Source organism: Rhinoraja longicauda, chromosome 36 (assembly GCF_053455715.1).
Source record: "Rhinoraja longicauda isolate Sanriku21f chromosome 36, sRhiLon1.1, whole genome shotgun sequence".
Lineage (NCBI taxonomy): Eukaryota > Metazoa > Chordata > Chondrichthyes > Rajiformes > Arhynchobatidae > Rhinoraja > Rhinoraja longicauda.
The window spans coordinates 19,684,110-19,700,881 of NC_135988.1; the positions used below are offsets into that span (position 1 = coordinate 19,684,110).

Below are 16,772 nucleotides of genomic sequence, written 5' to 3' on the forward strand. Positions count from 1 at the left end.
TTCCTAATTCAGAGTGCAGTAGTGGACCGATTATCTAATTGTACTATCAATATAGATGAAGGAATTCAAGAGAACTTAATTACATTGACTGCATCAAAAAGCTAATATTGGTAACCATAAACACTCTTCTATTTTACTGATGTTGCTTAGGAAATGATATTTGCTGGCATTTATGTAATTGCACACTCATAGCTATGTGATTGTGTTAACTACCCTCTGAGATGGTCTGACCCATTCACTTCAAGGGTAATGAGGATGAGAAGTAACTTATGGTCTTGCCAATGATGCCTGAAACCATGGAGTAAAATTAGCAAAAGGACACAAAGTGTTGGAGTAACTCAGCATCTCTGGAGAATATGGATTGGTGACATTTTTTATGTTGAGTCTTCTTCAGACTGATTGTAGGGGGGAGAAGAATGCCCAAAGAGGGGAGAGGGAGGACATAGTGTGGCAGGTAATAGGTGGACACAGGCAAGGGGTTTTCTTTGATAGGCCGATGGTTTGAACAAACGCCAGAGATAAAAGCAGACGGTGTGAGACAGGGTGGAAGAGTTGTGAATTGCAAAGCTAGATGGAGGAGAGTAACAGGAGGGGGGAAGAGGGCAGAAATAGGTGAGGTGTTTAGTAACAGGAGGAGGGGGGGAAGTGGGCAGAAATAGGTGAGATGTTTAGTAACAGGAGGGGAGGGGGGGAAGTGGGCAGAAATAGGTGAGGTGTTTAGGAGGTTACCTAAAATTGGAGAATTCAATGTTCAACGTGAGCAAATCAAGCGTGAATAATAAGCTGACTCCTCTCGGATGGGCTACCCTAGAGCTCCGCAGAATCAGGCTAAGACTTATTGCAATTTACAAGGAGATTCACAAAATCACGCCATCAAATCTTCAGTCATCCCAGAGCACCAACCGCCATCAAACAAGGCAAAATATCAACTCGCTAAATTTCAATAAACGTTGCTCCCAATATTCCCTTCACCCAAGGATGATAAGGGAATGGAATATGCTACCACCCAACACACAAGTGCCGCCCCCAATGTTCAGTCATTAAAAATGGGGATTGGGCAACTAGATCACCTCAACTTAGTCAAAAAGGCCCACTTCAAAATTTAATCACTACTCTACTCACTCCGACCTGCGCGAGATAACCACTTACGAAGTGTTTGCGCAGTAACCAACCAGGACCAGGACCAGAACCAAGAGCTGCTGACCACTTGGAGACTCTCAGTCTCAGTGGAACCCTATTGTAAAACGGTGAAATGAGAACTTCTTCAATGTTCATTTGCTGCATGTAAAGGCTAAAGGTGTGAGCTCACCTCATCAAGCTTGGACTGATGGCAGGGAAAGGAAAATGTGAAGCCCAGAGGAAGCTTTGTTTCCTTGATGTTCAGTTCTCGCATTACATCCCCAAGGCAGTTCGCAATGTGATCAAACAACTACACAAACAGAAAATAATTGTTAATTACATCACATCATGAGGGAAGCAATAGAAATGATACATTTACAATGTTTGGCCACAGCAAATACTTTGTCGTGGCCTAAAACCAAAATGCCAGAACATCCAGCAGGTCAAGCAGCATCTATGAAAAGAGAAACCGTCAACACTCAGCAGTTAACAGGCCTGGATCATGGACCAGAAATGTTCTTTTTTTCACAGATTCTGCCTGCCATAGAGTCATAGAGTGATAAAGTGTTCAAACAGCCCTTTTGGCCCAACTCGCCCACACCGGCCAACAATGTTGTCAGTGCTTGGTCCATATCCCTCCAAACCTGTCCTATCCATGTGCCTGTCTAACTATTTCTTAAACGATGGGATAGCCTTAACTACCTCCTCGGGTCATCAACTACCTCCTCTGGCAGCTTGTCCCACTCACCACCCTTTGTGTGAAAATGTTACCCCTCGGATTCCTATTGCATCTTTTCCCCTTCACCTTGAACCAATGTTCTCTGGTCCTCGATTCCGCTACTCTAGACAAGAGACTCGGTGCATCTACCCGATCTATTCCTCTCATGATTTTGTACACCTCTATAAGATCACCCCTCATCCTCCTGCGCTCCATGGAATAGAGACACAGCCTACTCAACCTCTCCCTATAACTCACATCCTCTAGTCCTGGCAACATCTTCGTAAATATTTTCTGAACAGTTTCAAGGTTCCCTTTCACATGGTGCCCAGAACTGAACACAATATTCTAACTGCAGTCTCACCAACGTCTTATACAACTGCAACATGACTCCCAACTTCTGTACTCAATATTCTGACTGATGAAGGCCAAAGTGCCAAAAGCCTTTTTGACCATCTTATCTACCTGCGATTCGACCTTCAAGGAACCATGCACCTGTCCTCCTAGATCCCTCTGCTCTACAACACTACCCAGAGGCCTACCATTTACTGTGTAGGTCCTGCCTTTGTTCGATGTCCCAAAATACAACATCTCACACTTCTCTGTATTAAATTCCATCCACCATTCCTCCGCCCACCTGGCCAATCGATCTAGATCCTGCTGCAATCTTTCACAAACATCTTCACTGTCTGTAAAGCCACTCACTTTTGTATCATCAGCAAAGTTTCTAATCTTGCCCTATATGTTCTCATCCAAATCATTGATGCAGATGACCAACAGCTGTGGAGTAATTATATCCATGTAAACAGTTTCCGTGACAGCAGGTGTAATGACATCATCATGTGATTCACATCTTGTGGCAGTTAGTTCAGAATAAAATACATATTTCTCATGTAAGAATATATTAATCTTGTTGTGAAGCTCTTTGTATTTCACCATGCTGACCAATAAAATCTGATGCCCGGGTGTGAACATAATTAATAGCCAGATCCGGCATTTTAAATGAGCAATGAGCCAAAACCACATTCTGTTAAATTGTGACAGACAAGACTGTAGATGCTGGAATCTAGAGCAAAAGATAATTTTCTGGAGGAAATCAACAGGTCAGGCAGTTTCTGCAAATGAAACTGGACGATCAATGTTTTGGGTGGAGCCATTCCTCTGAAAGAGTGGAGGGGAGATAAGCTATTAATAGAGGGGACAAGAACTGGTGCACAATAGGTGGATCAAGGATAAGGGGTAGATTGGTGGATGGAGTTAGGGGAGAGAGGAGTAAGGGTAACAGGTGCAGAAGTCATCGATGTAGCAGATAAAAGTGATCTGCAGCAGTTATTACATAAAATTGATCCTGCAATTTTTAGGTGCAGAGAGACAGCAGGCATCAGATTTAAAACATAATATACTAATAATAATAATATATTCCTTTATTCGTCCCGCACCGGGGACATTTACAGTGTTACAGCAGCAAGTGGATAGCAAGAGAGCAAGAGATCATTCATTATAAATAAAAGATACATAAATTGTCATCAGTTTTCTGTGTTCTTAGCTGTTATTGTTGACTCACCTGCTGGGAGCAGTGCTGGTTGTGCAGTCTCACAGCAGCGGGAAGGAAGGACCTCCTATATCTCTCCTTCACGCACTTGGGGTGAAGGAGTCTGTCACTGAAGGAGCTACTCAGTGCAGTGACAGTGTCCTGCATGGGGTAGGAGTCATTGTCCAGCAGCGATGTTAGCTTTGCCATCATCCTCCTCTCTCCCACCACCTGCACTGAGTCGAGGGGGCAACCCAGGACAGAGCTGGCCTTCCTGACCAGCTTGTCGAGTTTCTTCCCTTCCGCCGCTAAGATGCTGCTGCTCTAGCAGACCACTCCATAGAAAATGGCCGATGCAACCACCTTGTAGAAGGTCCTTAGGAGTGCCCCCTGCACTCCAAAGGACCTGAGTCTCCTTCGCAGATAAAGTCTTCTCTGGCCCTTTCTGTATAGCGCATCGGTGTTTTCAGTCCAGTCCAGTTTATTGTTGAGGTAGACACCCAGGTACTTATACTTTGGAGATTGAAGTAAAAATATAGATAGAATAATAGGTATAAAGTTATTCCAGGGCCTGATAGGATGTAAGCAGAAGTGGCTTCCTCTAACTGAGAATGTGGACCCAAGGATCGTTGTATTAGGATTGGGGTTAGATTTACAGGATTGGGAATCGACCACAATACTTTTGTGAATCTTTGGAATTTTCCATCGTAGAAGCATGTGGATGTTCAGGAATTGAGTTTATTCTTCAGCACCAAGCGATTCTAGAGACTTGAGATGGGGAACAAATTGTTGTTGAGGTAGCCCTTCAGCCTTTACTGTCAGGACACCAAATGCCCGACTCCTAAATTCAATTTCTAAGATTCCCCCAATTGATCACCTTCCAAACTAGGAAAGTGAATCTAGTTTTCTTAAATTAACTCATTTTCTATGGCACCCCATTCAAAGTCAGTTTTGTCTTACACTTCAAGTCACCAACCTTTTCCTGCCCTTTTCAACTTAAAAAAAAACACTTTTAGTAATGATGTGTTATTCATAGAAGAGTGGCATGTGCAATAATTAATGGCACAGTTTTTCACACTAATATCCTATTTACATAAAACATCCCCATCATACTTAAGAGTTCCCAATGGCAAAATATTCACAGCTGAACTTTATGGTGACTCTTTCTGCACAAAACAATAGTTGTATGTCAAAGAAAAACTCAAAATGCTGGAGTAACTCAGTGGGTCAGGCAGCATCTCTGGAGAGAAGGAATGGGTGACGTTTCGGTTCGAGACCCTTCTTATATCACTCACTGTAGGTTATCAATGCTAATGAGAGTTGCAGAAAACATGTAGAAGAGAAATGGCTGGAAATATTTTTACTACAGAATTCTGTCTCTCTCTGTTTCTGAATATCCTCTCAGTGTCGAGAGTCAATGCGGAAGGAGGTTATGAGGCCAATGTGTGATTTGCAGGCACTGCCACCAGGGGGCAGGCAATGCATGGGTTTCCATGTGCTTTGGTGCCATAACAACTAAAAGACATTTGGACAGCTACATGGACATGGAACGAGGGCCAAATGTGGGCAGGTCCAACTAATGTAGATGGGACATTTAGGTCGGCATGGCAAGATGGGCCAAAAGGCCTGCTTCTGTGCTGAATAACGCTACGACTATAACTCTATGGCTCTCCATGACGTTATGATAACACTATGAGACTCTCAGCAACATCCCATATAGGACTAATGTCCATAAATGTGGTGCTGTTGGAGTGCATGGGATACTGAAGATGATCGGAACATCATAACATCATAACACATATGTTGGAACCACATTAAGTGTCTTGAAGCAATGAGATCATTTGTTCTCTTTTAAATGATAAAAATGAGTTAAATATGCCAAGTTTGTCAATTTAAAGTGTCCTTTATTTAGAAAAAGTCCTAAGGTGTTTCATATTGTATAATCTAATGAAAATGAACATCAAAACAGATGAAATTCAGAGGTGAACAGAATCTTGGTCCATGAAGAACCGCTTCACGGAATGAATCGGTGATTTGTGGGTTGACAAAGCAGAACTCTTCTGGGACAGAATGCCGAGTCTGAAGGATTTTCCACCAATGGCTGAGCGAGGTGGATGGGGTATAAAACTGATGATTAAAGTTAGACTTTGTTGGTAGACACAAAATGCTGGAGTAACTCTCTGGAGAGAAGGAATGGGTGACGTTTCACAGAGTGCTGGAGTAATTCAGCGGGACAGGCAGTATCGCTGGAGAAGGAATGGGTGATGTTTCGGGTAGACACCCTTCTTCAGACCTAGAAACTTTGTTGGGTTGGCTGTGAGTCGGAGGTACGTGCCAAAGATGTGGTGCCAGAGATTGTCAGTATCGCAAAGGGACTTGAATAAAGGCCTAACAATTTAACATCAACAGTGTCGGGACACCAGAGGTTTATATTGGCCAGGATGTAAGAGTGATGAATAAAGAGAACTTGGTGCAAAGCTGGGAATCACTCAAATAAGCTGAGGTTTATGGAAGATGGGAAACTTGCCAGGACTTTAAACGAGCAGCATCGAGAGCTCCCACCTGTGTGCCAGTGCCATGCATGAGTTCCTCTGGAATGGAACAAATCCGATTCTGAATCTCCACCTTTTGCTTGCCATTATCCGAAACTTTCACTCTCAGCACGCGGAAGTTAGTGCCCCCCAGGTCTAGGGCTAGGAAGTCTCCACTCTCTGCCAAGATTAATGAACATGGTGTCAGTCAAACGGCTTAGACCACTCTGTGTGTGTGTGTGTGTGTGCATGTGTGCGTGTGTATGCGGCGCGCGTGTGTGTGTATGCGTGTGTGTGTATGCGTGTGTGTGTGTGTGTGTGTGTGTGTGTGTGTATGCGTGTGTGTGTGTGCGTGTGCACAAATCACTCATTTTATTGCTTATTTCTAAATTACTCCAAAAGACATGGAGAGGAAACATTTGATTTTAATCTTGAACCAGCATTGCCAAAATTAGAGCATACAAAATAACTGTACATCTCTGTGTTAGTCCTCGGCCTCCAAGGTCGACTGGACTGATGCAGCAGGTAGCAGTAAACGTGATTCTAAGTTTGAAACATGTGTCAAGTGTATCCCTTATATGTGTCACTTATCGGCGAAGTAGCCCTCATAAAGATGAGAGGGCAATGAACTTACTCAGTTTGATCTTACATTTAATGACATTCTGAATTGCTTCTGCTAACCTCAGCATTCCTGCCTAAAATATTTTAAGCTCTTAATTACCATGAAGACCTAAAATCTTTTTACAATCAGACTTCAACAAATCGTATTTAAGCCAGCAGAACATCCTAACGCACTTTAGAGTGGCTAAGCTTTGTTTCTTACAGCTCATTCTAGATGGCAATTCACGAGGCAACATGCTCTGACGGTAGAGTAAGAAAATAACTGCAGATACTGTTACAAATCGAAGGTATTTATTTCACAAAATGCTGGAGTAACTCAGCAGGTCAGGCAGCATCTGAGGAGAGAAGGAATGGGTGACGTTTTGGGTCGAGACCTTTCTTTAGACTGACAGTAGATACATGCTGAGATTATTTGATTGTTCTTCATTGAAACAGTGGGGACTCAGAACCTACTTACAGACGAAAAGAAAAATATGGTAAATTCTGAAAATGTGATTGGGTAATGCTGTGAAATACCTAGCTGGTATTAATTGTGAGAGAAAGAGTTTACATTTCAGCTCAATGGCCTTTCATCAGAAGTACAAGTAGTTAGAGGTTAATATGGTATTGAAGGAGGAAGACAAGGAAGGAAAGGGCAAAGCCCAGGAGTGAGAGTGGTAATGATGAAAATGGATCACCTTTCTTGAATTCAGGACCAAAGTGTTTCACACCCAATTTTAGCACAGCAGGTTACCACAACCTGCAATCAGAAAATGGATCAAATAACTTGACTCAACGCATTGACTGAGGGATCATCACCTGCTAGCAGAACAACTGTTCTGGTCCGTCTCATGTTGTGGCAAGGGGTCTTTTCCTCCATCTGACAGAGGAGCCAACACAATACAATACAATATATCTTTATTGTCATTGTTTAGGGGTACAACAAGATTAGGAATGCGCCTCCCATACGATGCAATAAATTAATTAGCTAGTCAGTATTAATTTAAACAACCCAATGAAACAAATTAGAATAGTTTTAAAACAGAATAAAGTGTAAGTAGATCTGTGCCGGTTCACTGTGCGATGTGACCATCCGGCTCAGCAGGACCGGTTCATAGCAGCTATGGCCCTGGGGATGAAGCTATTCCTGAGTCTGGACGTGCGGGCGTAAAAGGCCTTGTAGCGTCTGCCCGATGGTAGAAGTTCGAACAGACTGTTGCAGGGGTGTGAAGAGTCTTTGTGGATGCTGGTGGCTTTTCTGAGGCATCTTGTGTTGTAAACACCTCCCTGCTCCATCAAATGATCCCGCCCAGATAGTGTGCTGCAGTGAACCTAATCACCTGCTGCTATGCAAAGTAAGAGAGGAAAAGGGAAGCCCAAATTTGAGGCTAGTTAAGTCTGTTTGGTCAATTGAAAGGTAATCCACCCTTGGTCTGTTATTAAACGTAGAGACAAATTAAACGCTGCCATCTACAATTATTTTATACCACCTGGGACAGTGTTGCATGTTTTAATTTCATTTTATGTGTTTTGGGGGTTGTGTAATTTTAATGCCTATTTTGATGCTTTTGTTGTTGGACTGTGGGTGACTGAATTTCGTCCAATTTAGATGACAATAAAGCTATCTTGAATCTTGAATCTTGAATCTTGAATTATACAAATTAAGAGTTTTGATTATAATTAACACATCTGTTTGTTGACAGCATGATACCCAGCAAGTGCATGTGAGCCGCACAACTGTTACTGTTACGACCCGAAACCTTAGCTATTCCTTCTCTCCAGAGGTGCTGCCTGTCCCACTGAGTTATTCCAGCATTCTGTTACTTCCCTCAGGTTACACTTTCACATGATTAGATAGCAAGCACACTCTGGGTGATATGGTAGAACAGGATTGGTAAATCTGAAGTTTGCAAAAGGCACTCACACAAGGTCACTCCTTACCAGTTAATGTTGTGTCAATCGCGATAATGGAAAAGCATCAGAGATCTTCTCATAGAAACCAAGCTTTATTGTCTTTCTGCCAACTGGTCAGCGCGCAACTAAAGCTTTTCACTGTACCTCGGTACACGTGACAATAAACTACACTGAACTGAAACTGAACTGAAGCACAAAACAAAACGAGAAGTTAGGATTCAGGAACTGAGTCTAACCCTGGTCTTACTTAGCTTGGCTGAGATCAGCTGATTTCACAAAACAAGAAGCTAACGTCAGCTTTATTTATGGAGTTACCATTTTATCCTTTATTTGTGAAGTTTGAATCCCGTATGTTTTACAGTAACTTTGCCATAAAATTAATTAAAATAAAACAATGTTGATCCAACACCCTTAGCTCACCATACTGAACATAGGTAATTCATTGTGAATTTATTAATTGATCTGAAACAAACATGGATTGAACAAGTATCAAGGGACAGGGAACTCAAGTCTCCTGGGTCCTCTGTGACCAGTGTTAACCTGTATCTTAGTTTGCATAATAAAAGTAATCTGAGTATCAAAATATCGATCTATTGAATCTCTAACATTTTCATCGACACGATACGATATGACACGATAGAACTTTATTTATCCCAGGAGGGAAAATGATCTGCCAACAGTCATAAAACACAAGATACTTGAAACATGAAATGAAAGTGACGAGTGGAAAGGATTGGGGGATGTACAAAGATTGGGGATGAGGAGAGGAGTCAGTCTCAGTCTCAGTCTACCCCACGCTAGAAGGGGAAGCAGTTGTACAGTTTGATAACCACAGTGAAGAAGGATCTCCTGTGGCGTTCTGTGCTCCATCTTGGTGGAACCAGTCTGCTGTTGAAGGTACTCCCAGGTTGACCAGTGTGTCATGGAGGGGGTTTGCCGTATTGACCAAGATGCTCCGCAATTTGAGGAGCAACCTCCCCTCCAAGACCCCCTCCCATGAATCCAGCTATGCCCCCAGGACGGAGCCAGCCTTCCTGATGAGTTTGTTAATTCTGTTGGCCTCCACGGCCTTCGACCTGTTGCCCAAGCACATGGCAACAAAGAAGATGGCACTGGCTACCACTGATTGCTAGAACATCTACAGCATCTTGTTGCATCTAAGATTGTAAGATCCCTCAGCCTGCCAAACTCAAACGCATATGGATACATCATCTGTCCTTGTATTTCAACCTTTCAAAGTCTGGTATTGTGCTGTTGCAACTATATTACACATTCTCAATAACATATTTCAGAGGCAGAGAGAACGAGGAGCCTATTCTCACAAAAACAAAAGAAAAATACAATCAATTTAGTTTAGTTTAAAGATAGACACAAAATGCTGGAGTAACTCAGTGGGTCAGGCAGCATCTCTGGAGACAAGGAATGGGTGACGTTTTGGGTCGAGACCCTTCTGACTGACTGATGTCAGGGGTGGGACAAAGATAGAATGTAGTCAGAGACAGTAAGATTGGTAGGAGAACATTTGGTGCAATTTTACAGAGGCCAATCAATTTACAAATCAGCACGCCTTTAAGAAACAAACGCGGTTACAGGGAGGACGTGTAAATTCCACACAAACTCCACCACAGTTTGTGTCATCTGCAAATGGACTACAATTATCACAGACCACCAGTGAGAGATACACCCATCTACCAACCCACGTCTTCCATGGCCAAGCTAAGTTCGAAGACATCTTGTCTGATTATTTCTTGGTGAAGTACAGTGGACATTATCCACGTTACAGCCTCCACATTGGCTGCCTTTTTCTCACCAGACATCCCAATCCATTTGCTCCTCTTACCACCTCCTCAAAACTCAGATATTCAGTTAGTCTATGCCGCTGAGTAACTTTTTGCGACTGAACAATAACCCATGCTTCCAAACATTGGAGTAGACTAGAGAATCCATTTGTATTCCTTGGCACGCAGCCAGCTTGGCAGAGAGAATTAATTCTTGTTGCTAACTTCCAGCAAAGAGGCTTTTGCCTCCTTGTCAGAATAATGACTATTTGAGCTGCGGATAGCCGTCCAGTGTCAACACTGACCTTAATTATCGGTTTCGCTGTTAAAGGATTTCACATTTAATTCACAGCACTGGCTATTGTAACAAAGCTCAATGAGCAATGCTTCATGATTCATATCTATGGCTTCATGATTCATATCTATGGCTTCATGCCATAAAGTTTCTCAATCCCTGACCTATGCCAAGTTATCAAATCTTATTCAGATTGGCACCATGCCCCCCCCCCCCCCGAGGATCAAGGTCTCACTGTGGAGATGCAGTCGTGAGTTTTTACTTCTCCTTGAGCACCCTGCAATGCTACCTGACAGAAACTGCATTTGTTACATTATTGAAAATGGCCAAACTAGTCTGTGATCCACCCAACTTCAGGCAGTCAGCCAACATCCCCTCGCTTGATTTACACACCTTACAGAGGTGCAGGTATGCAGACAGCATTCTTCAGCATCATCAAAAAAACGAGTCAGTATTTTCAGAAGAAAACACTTCATTCTAACAGCCAAACACCAGATTCTTGCAAACTAATCCCATGCTCTTTTCAAAGCATTAATTTGAGCCTGACTAGTATTTATCCTCCCACACAATTATGTTTGAGGTAGTGATGGGAAATCACCTTTTGAAACCACTCTTTGACTTAGCCCATCCCCTGGGATCAGGATGACTTGCTTCCACTGCAGATTGTGCATTGCGACACAAGGCCATTGTGGGATGCACAAACTCTTCAACATCTGGGCAGGAGATGTTTGATGGGATGGCTAGGTAGGCAATTTAGGAAATGTTGCATTCCATCATCCATTCATTCCTGCTCATTTAGTGTGGTTAATGCTGCTGTCATCATGGTCACCAGCACACTGATACAATGTTATTGGAATGTCAATGGAACATGGTCATGCTTCATTTTCTTGGAGATTGTCATGATGTGGCTTTTGTGTACCGCAAACATCACTTGCCACTTATTAGTTCACGTGTGCTTGTTGGTCAAGTCACACAGCTCATGGGCAGGAACTGCTTCATCATTTGAAACGTTGTGAATGGAGTTGTATAATGGACTATACTCAGCAAACCCCATCTTTGACATTATGGAGGGAGGATCAGTGATGCAGCAGTTCAAGATAGTCGTGAGTGAACTCCTCTTGCCATTATATCTTAGGGCACTAGTAACTGCTCTCTGTTGGCCCACAAGCATTGTCCATTCTATTACAGATCAGATGTAAGAAGGATGTTCCCGATGGCTGGGAGTCCAAGTATAAGGACAAGGAGTATGCCATTTAAGAATGAGATAAGGAGAACTTTGTTCCCCCAGGGAGTGGATAACTTGAGGCATTCTCTTCCACAGAAAGCAGTTGAAGGGAAATCACTAAACATAACCAAGGAGTGAGGAATTATTCTTAGGGCAAAAAGAATCAAAGAGATATGGGAAGAGAACTTGAACATAGTAATAAATTTGGATGATCAACTGGGACCATGTTGAATGTTAAGCAAGCTTAAATGGTAGAATGGTCCATGCCTATTTTCTACATTGACCAGGCAGCGGAGAATGTTGTCCTTGGTTCCCATTGATTTCATTATTGCTGCCAGGTTTTGTGAAATAGTCATAATACAGAGTTGTACAGCATAGAAATGAATCTGTCCACCCACCACCATAGCAATCTTTATTGCCCATCTACATTAATCCCATTTGTCCACATTTAGTCAGCGCCTTTCTATGCCTTGTATATTGAAGTGCCAGGTTAAATGTCCAAAAATCGTGATTGTATCCGATTCCACCACAAATCTCTTTTAAACCTCCTTCCTCTCATCTTAAACATGTGCTTTCTTGTTTTTGATAATCCTGCCATAAAATAGCTGACTAGTTACCCCATCTACAGTTGTTACCATTTAATATACCTCCATCAGATCACCTTTCCAGCCTACCCCAGCCTATCCAATCTCTCTCCATAACTAAAGTCTGCCACTCAGGCTACATCCTGGTGAATCACTTTCCCCAGAACAATCACATCCTTCCTCCACTTGTGACCTGAACTGCACACGATACTCCAAGTGCTGTCTCAGCAGCATTTTGCAACCTAACATCCCAACTGTTATATCCTATGCCCTAACCTGTCAAGGCAATAGACAATAGGTGCAGGAGCAGGCCATTCGGCCCTTCCTCACCACCTACCTGCCTGCATTGCTTCTTTCAGGAACCCAGAGTCCCACAGTCTTGCGAGGATGACCATTCACTGTATAAATCCAACAACTGACTTCAAAAGGGACAAAATTCAGGAAGGAAAATGTTAATGGAGTTGGCTATACTGAGACTTTCAGTGCATTGGCCTATGCTCGATTACATCTGCTTTTTGATTCCAGCAATTCCATTGTGTGGCAATACTCACAGGACGGGATATGATTGTCACAAATCTATCTAACACAGCACATTTCACGTATTTAATTTCCAGTGTGCTGAAGGAGCATTTCTGCAGCAGGCAGCAAAGGCTGAGTGCAGGGCCTGCTAAAGGCCATGTGGGACCACGGGCTAAATATCCAAACAGCACGAAAGCACGACAGAGCTAGAGATCAGAAACATTTCCAATACAGGAGCTTGCTGCATAGTCATTCTTGATATTAAAATGAAGCATAGAACAGTACAGCACAGGGCCAAGCCCTGTAACCCACATATCTGTGTCAAATAAGATAAACTAATTTCATCTGCTTGCACATGAACCATATCCATCCATTGGGATGTAGACTGAAAATGAAGACTTGCAAAGAAAGGATCCAGATTTAGGGACATGGACAATACATGGGCATGGGCATGGGCATTGGCATGGGCATTGGCATTGGCATTGGCATGGGCATTGGCATTGGCATTGGCATGGGCATTGGCATTGGCATTGGCATTGGCATGGGCATTGGCATTGGCATTGGCATGAGCATGAGCATTGGCATTGGCATGGGCATGGGCATTGGCATTGGCATGAGCATGAGCATTGGCATGGGCATGAGCATGAGCATGAGCATGGGCATGAGCATGAGCATTGGCATGAGCATGGGCATGAGCATTGGCATTGGCATTGGCATGGGCATGGGCATGCGAGGGGTGAGGTGAAGGAGGACAAGAAAGTGATATGCGCAAAGAAGTGGGGGTAAAGCTTGAAAATTAAATGAATAAATTGTATTGAAGGAAAAGGATGAAAGTTACATGAGAAGACACTGCTAAACTCCAGAAATGTACCTTACAGATTGAAGAGAAAGTCCGCCACGACGTCTCAGTAGAAAAGGAGATAGTTGAAGATAATGGTTGAGGTTCAAGTATTTATAAAAGAGGTTTAGCTGTGCTTGCAGGCAGCAAGTGATCTGGTGCAGCTAGTTGAGGGAAGTGTGGGGGGGGGGGGGGGGTGGGGGCGGGAAGTGTCACAAAATCGCTTGTCATGGTCTTTCTGTTCCCCTTGGACACCAGGCAAGTGCCAGAGCACAGAAGAATCTGATACGTGAGATTGTTTCAAAACGAGCTGTGAGTTCATGCCCAGCATGAACTAGGTCAGTCAGTCCAACCTCAAAACTTGTAGGGGAATATTAACAGACACTCAGAAATGTTAATTAATAAGGGGGAGCCCAAAGAGATTTTTTAAAGGAAAGACATGTTTGTCTGAAGAAGGGTCTCGAAACATCAAGAAGACCCGAAACATCACCCATTCCTTCTCTCCAGAGATGTTGCCCGTCCCACGGTTACTCCAGCATTTTGCCTTCGACATGTTTGACTAATCTGCCTGGGTTTTTGAGGAGATAGGAGTGTCCATGAAGGGAATGAAGTAAACGCTACATTTTGCAGAAAACATGTGAGCAATGAGTGAGTTAACATGTGATGGGTGTCTGATGGTTCTGGGTCTATACTCGCTGGAGTTTAGAAGGATGAGGGGGATGTCATTGAAACCAACTGATTATTATGAATGGGTTAGGATCAGGAAGGGTGTTCCCAATGGCTGAATGATTAATTAAATGGTTCACAGCCTCAAGATACAAGGTATTCCATGTACAACAATGCAATTTGTTCACACAGGGAGTGATGAACCTGTGGCATTTTCTAGCACAGAAGGCAGTGGAGGCCAAGTTATTAGATATATTTAAGAAGGAGATAGACATATTTCTTAATGCTAAAGTCAAGGAATATGGGGAGAAAACACAGTTGAGAATGACGGAAGGAGACAAATATGGAAACCTTTGAAATGAAATACATTGAAATTTGGTATTTTGATGAAGCCAAAATCCATAATTTTGGTATGGATGAAACCAAAACCCTCCATATTAATCTCAAATTAATTAATAGTTAATAATGTTATTCATTATTTCAATAATTAATAAATTAATTAATTATTAGCCTATCAACAATCAATGATTATTTAATTGATTAAATCTTTGATTTAATGATTGTTAATTAATTAATAATAATTAACACTAATCCCTTTGTATTCTCTCCTGACTTCCCCTCCACTCTCTAGAGTGAGCAGCCACACTTACAGCTTTCATGCCCTAATGCCCACAGTGGATCCCCCCTTGGCCAACAGCAGCAGCCAATGATTGAGGAAGAACATGGGCTTGACATGTAGGGATGTAATACTGAGGCTCAATAAGACACTCGTCAAGCAGTATTTGGAGTATTGTGAGGGGTCTAGAGGAGGTTTTACAAGAATGATCCCAGCAATGAGTGGGTTAGCATGTGATGAGCGTTGATGACACTGGGCCTGCACTCGCTGGAGTTTAGAAGGATAAGGGGGGACCTCATTGAAACTTACCGAATAGTGAAAGGTTTGGACAGAGTGGACATGGAGAGGATATTTCCACTAGTGGGAGAGTCTAGGACCAGAGAACATAGCCTCAGAATTAAAGGATGTTCCTTTCGGAAGGAGATGACGAGGAATTTCTTTAGTCAGAGGATGGTGAATCTGTAGAATTCTTTACCACAGGCAATCAATGGATATTTTAAAGGCAGAGATAGATTCTTGATTAGCATGGGTGTCAGGAGTAATGGGGAGAAGGCAGGGGAATGGGGTTAGGAAGGAGATAGATCAGCCATGATTAAATGGCAGAATGGACTTGAAGGACTGAATGGCCTCATTCTGCTCCGATCATTTATGATCTTATGACATTAGTGGGTTTTATGTTGAGGAACTCTATCTGGGAGCAGACAGACTCCTCTCACCTGGAGCAGGTGTATCTGCGATATTCTCCATATTTGCCAAGGACATTCTGCACTGTTGTCTTTTTAACTTGTGCCTCGAGGAATTTAGAAATAGACTTTGACGTTCCGTATTGGATTATCCACCTGCGTGAAAACAACCTCCCTAGAAGTTGCGAGCACTAATGGGAGGTACTAAAAGAGCTCCGGCCTTTTGTTCTAATTGGCCGGGGAACAGACACTAATCTTTCAAAACTTTTATGCAGGGTGTCTGTGGTAAAGGTGAACCAGGCAAAGGTGAAGGTGAAAACCCAGATCTAGATGTTACACACAGGTTCTGCACCAGAGGACTCTAAGAATATTAACCCACTGAAACCCACTGACCCGCTATCATTTATTGACATTTTTGGGTCTTTGGCAGCCTCTCTGAAAGTCCAACAAAGTTCACCACCTGACATGATGCTCAGGTGACTGCAATCACTAAGATGTTCAGTGTTCAAAGTATCTTATAGTCCAGCAATCTGAACTTTTGCAAACATTTCTGTGGCTGCAGTGGTGACAATAACAGAGCACACATGACTCCCTTGAGTCATGAGACAAGATGTCTTACTGGACGCATGCCTGTGTGTGGGTGTGCATGTTGTTGTTGTGCACTAAACCCTTCCACCATTGTGTCTTCTGTGTAAAATGATCTTGGTAAATAGAATACTGCATAAAGAGATCAGCGTAGAGAACTTGTAGCCCAGTATTGATCGTGTAGTTTAGTGTAACAGCTACGGGGAATGTGATCCTCGCCCTGAGGCTGTGGATAGAGAGGATGACATGCAGCAACCAGGGCACAGATGTCCTGCACACCAAGGTCCAGCTTGGAGAATTGTCCATTTGAATCCCCCTGGGTGGATATGCCCTCTCGCTAAAACTTCTCTCGTTCCTCCTCTCTGGATGCATGCTGCATGCTGCACACCATGTGAAACTCTGACTGCCTCAGTCACATCTGGGCTCAATTAGTTTGCGTAAAAGTTTGAAGCCAAGCTTGCTACCAGGCACGGTTCCTCTTGTGGAATTTAGCAGTTGTAAAGAAATGTGTACCTTGCATCAAAAATCAAAAGAAATCAACCAGTCGCAAACTCACGTGCAGATAATGCC

The 16,772-nt window shown here is 43.0% G+C and overlaps 1 protein-coding gene across 3 annotated transcripts in view; it reads right to left on the reverse strand.

Moving 5' to 3' along the window:
• The window catches only part of hk2 (hexokinase 2), a 112,575-nt gene that overhangs the window by 33,701 nt on the left and 62,102 nt on the right, over positions 1-16,772 (reverse strand). For all 3 annotated transcript variants that reach the window (XM_078429013.1, XM_078429014.1, XM_078429012.1), the window contains 2 exons: positions 5,931-6,079; positions 1,310-1,429 (listed from right to left, as the gene is read on the reverse strand). In XM_078429013.1, coding sequence (XP_078285139.1) covers positions 1,310-1,429; positions 5,931-6,079 — 269 coding nt within the window. The remainder of the gene's footprint in view (positions 1-1,309; positions 1,430-5,930; positions 6,080-16,772) is intronic.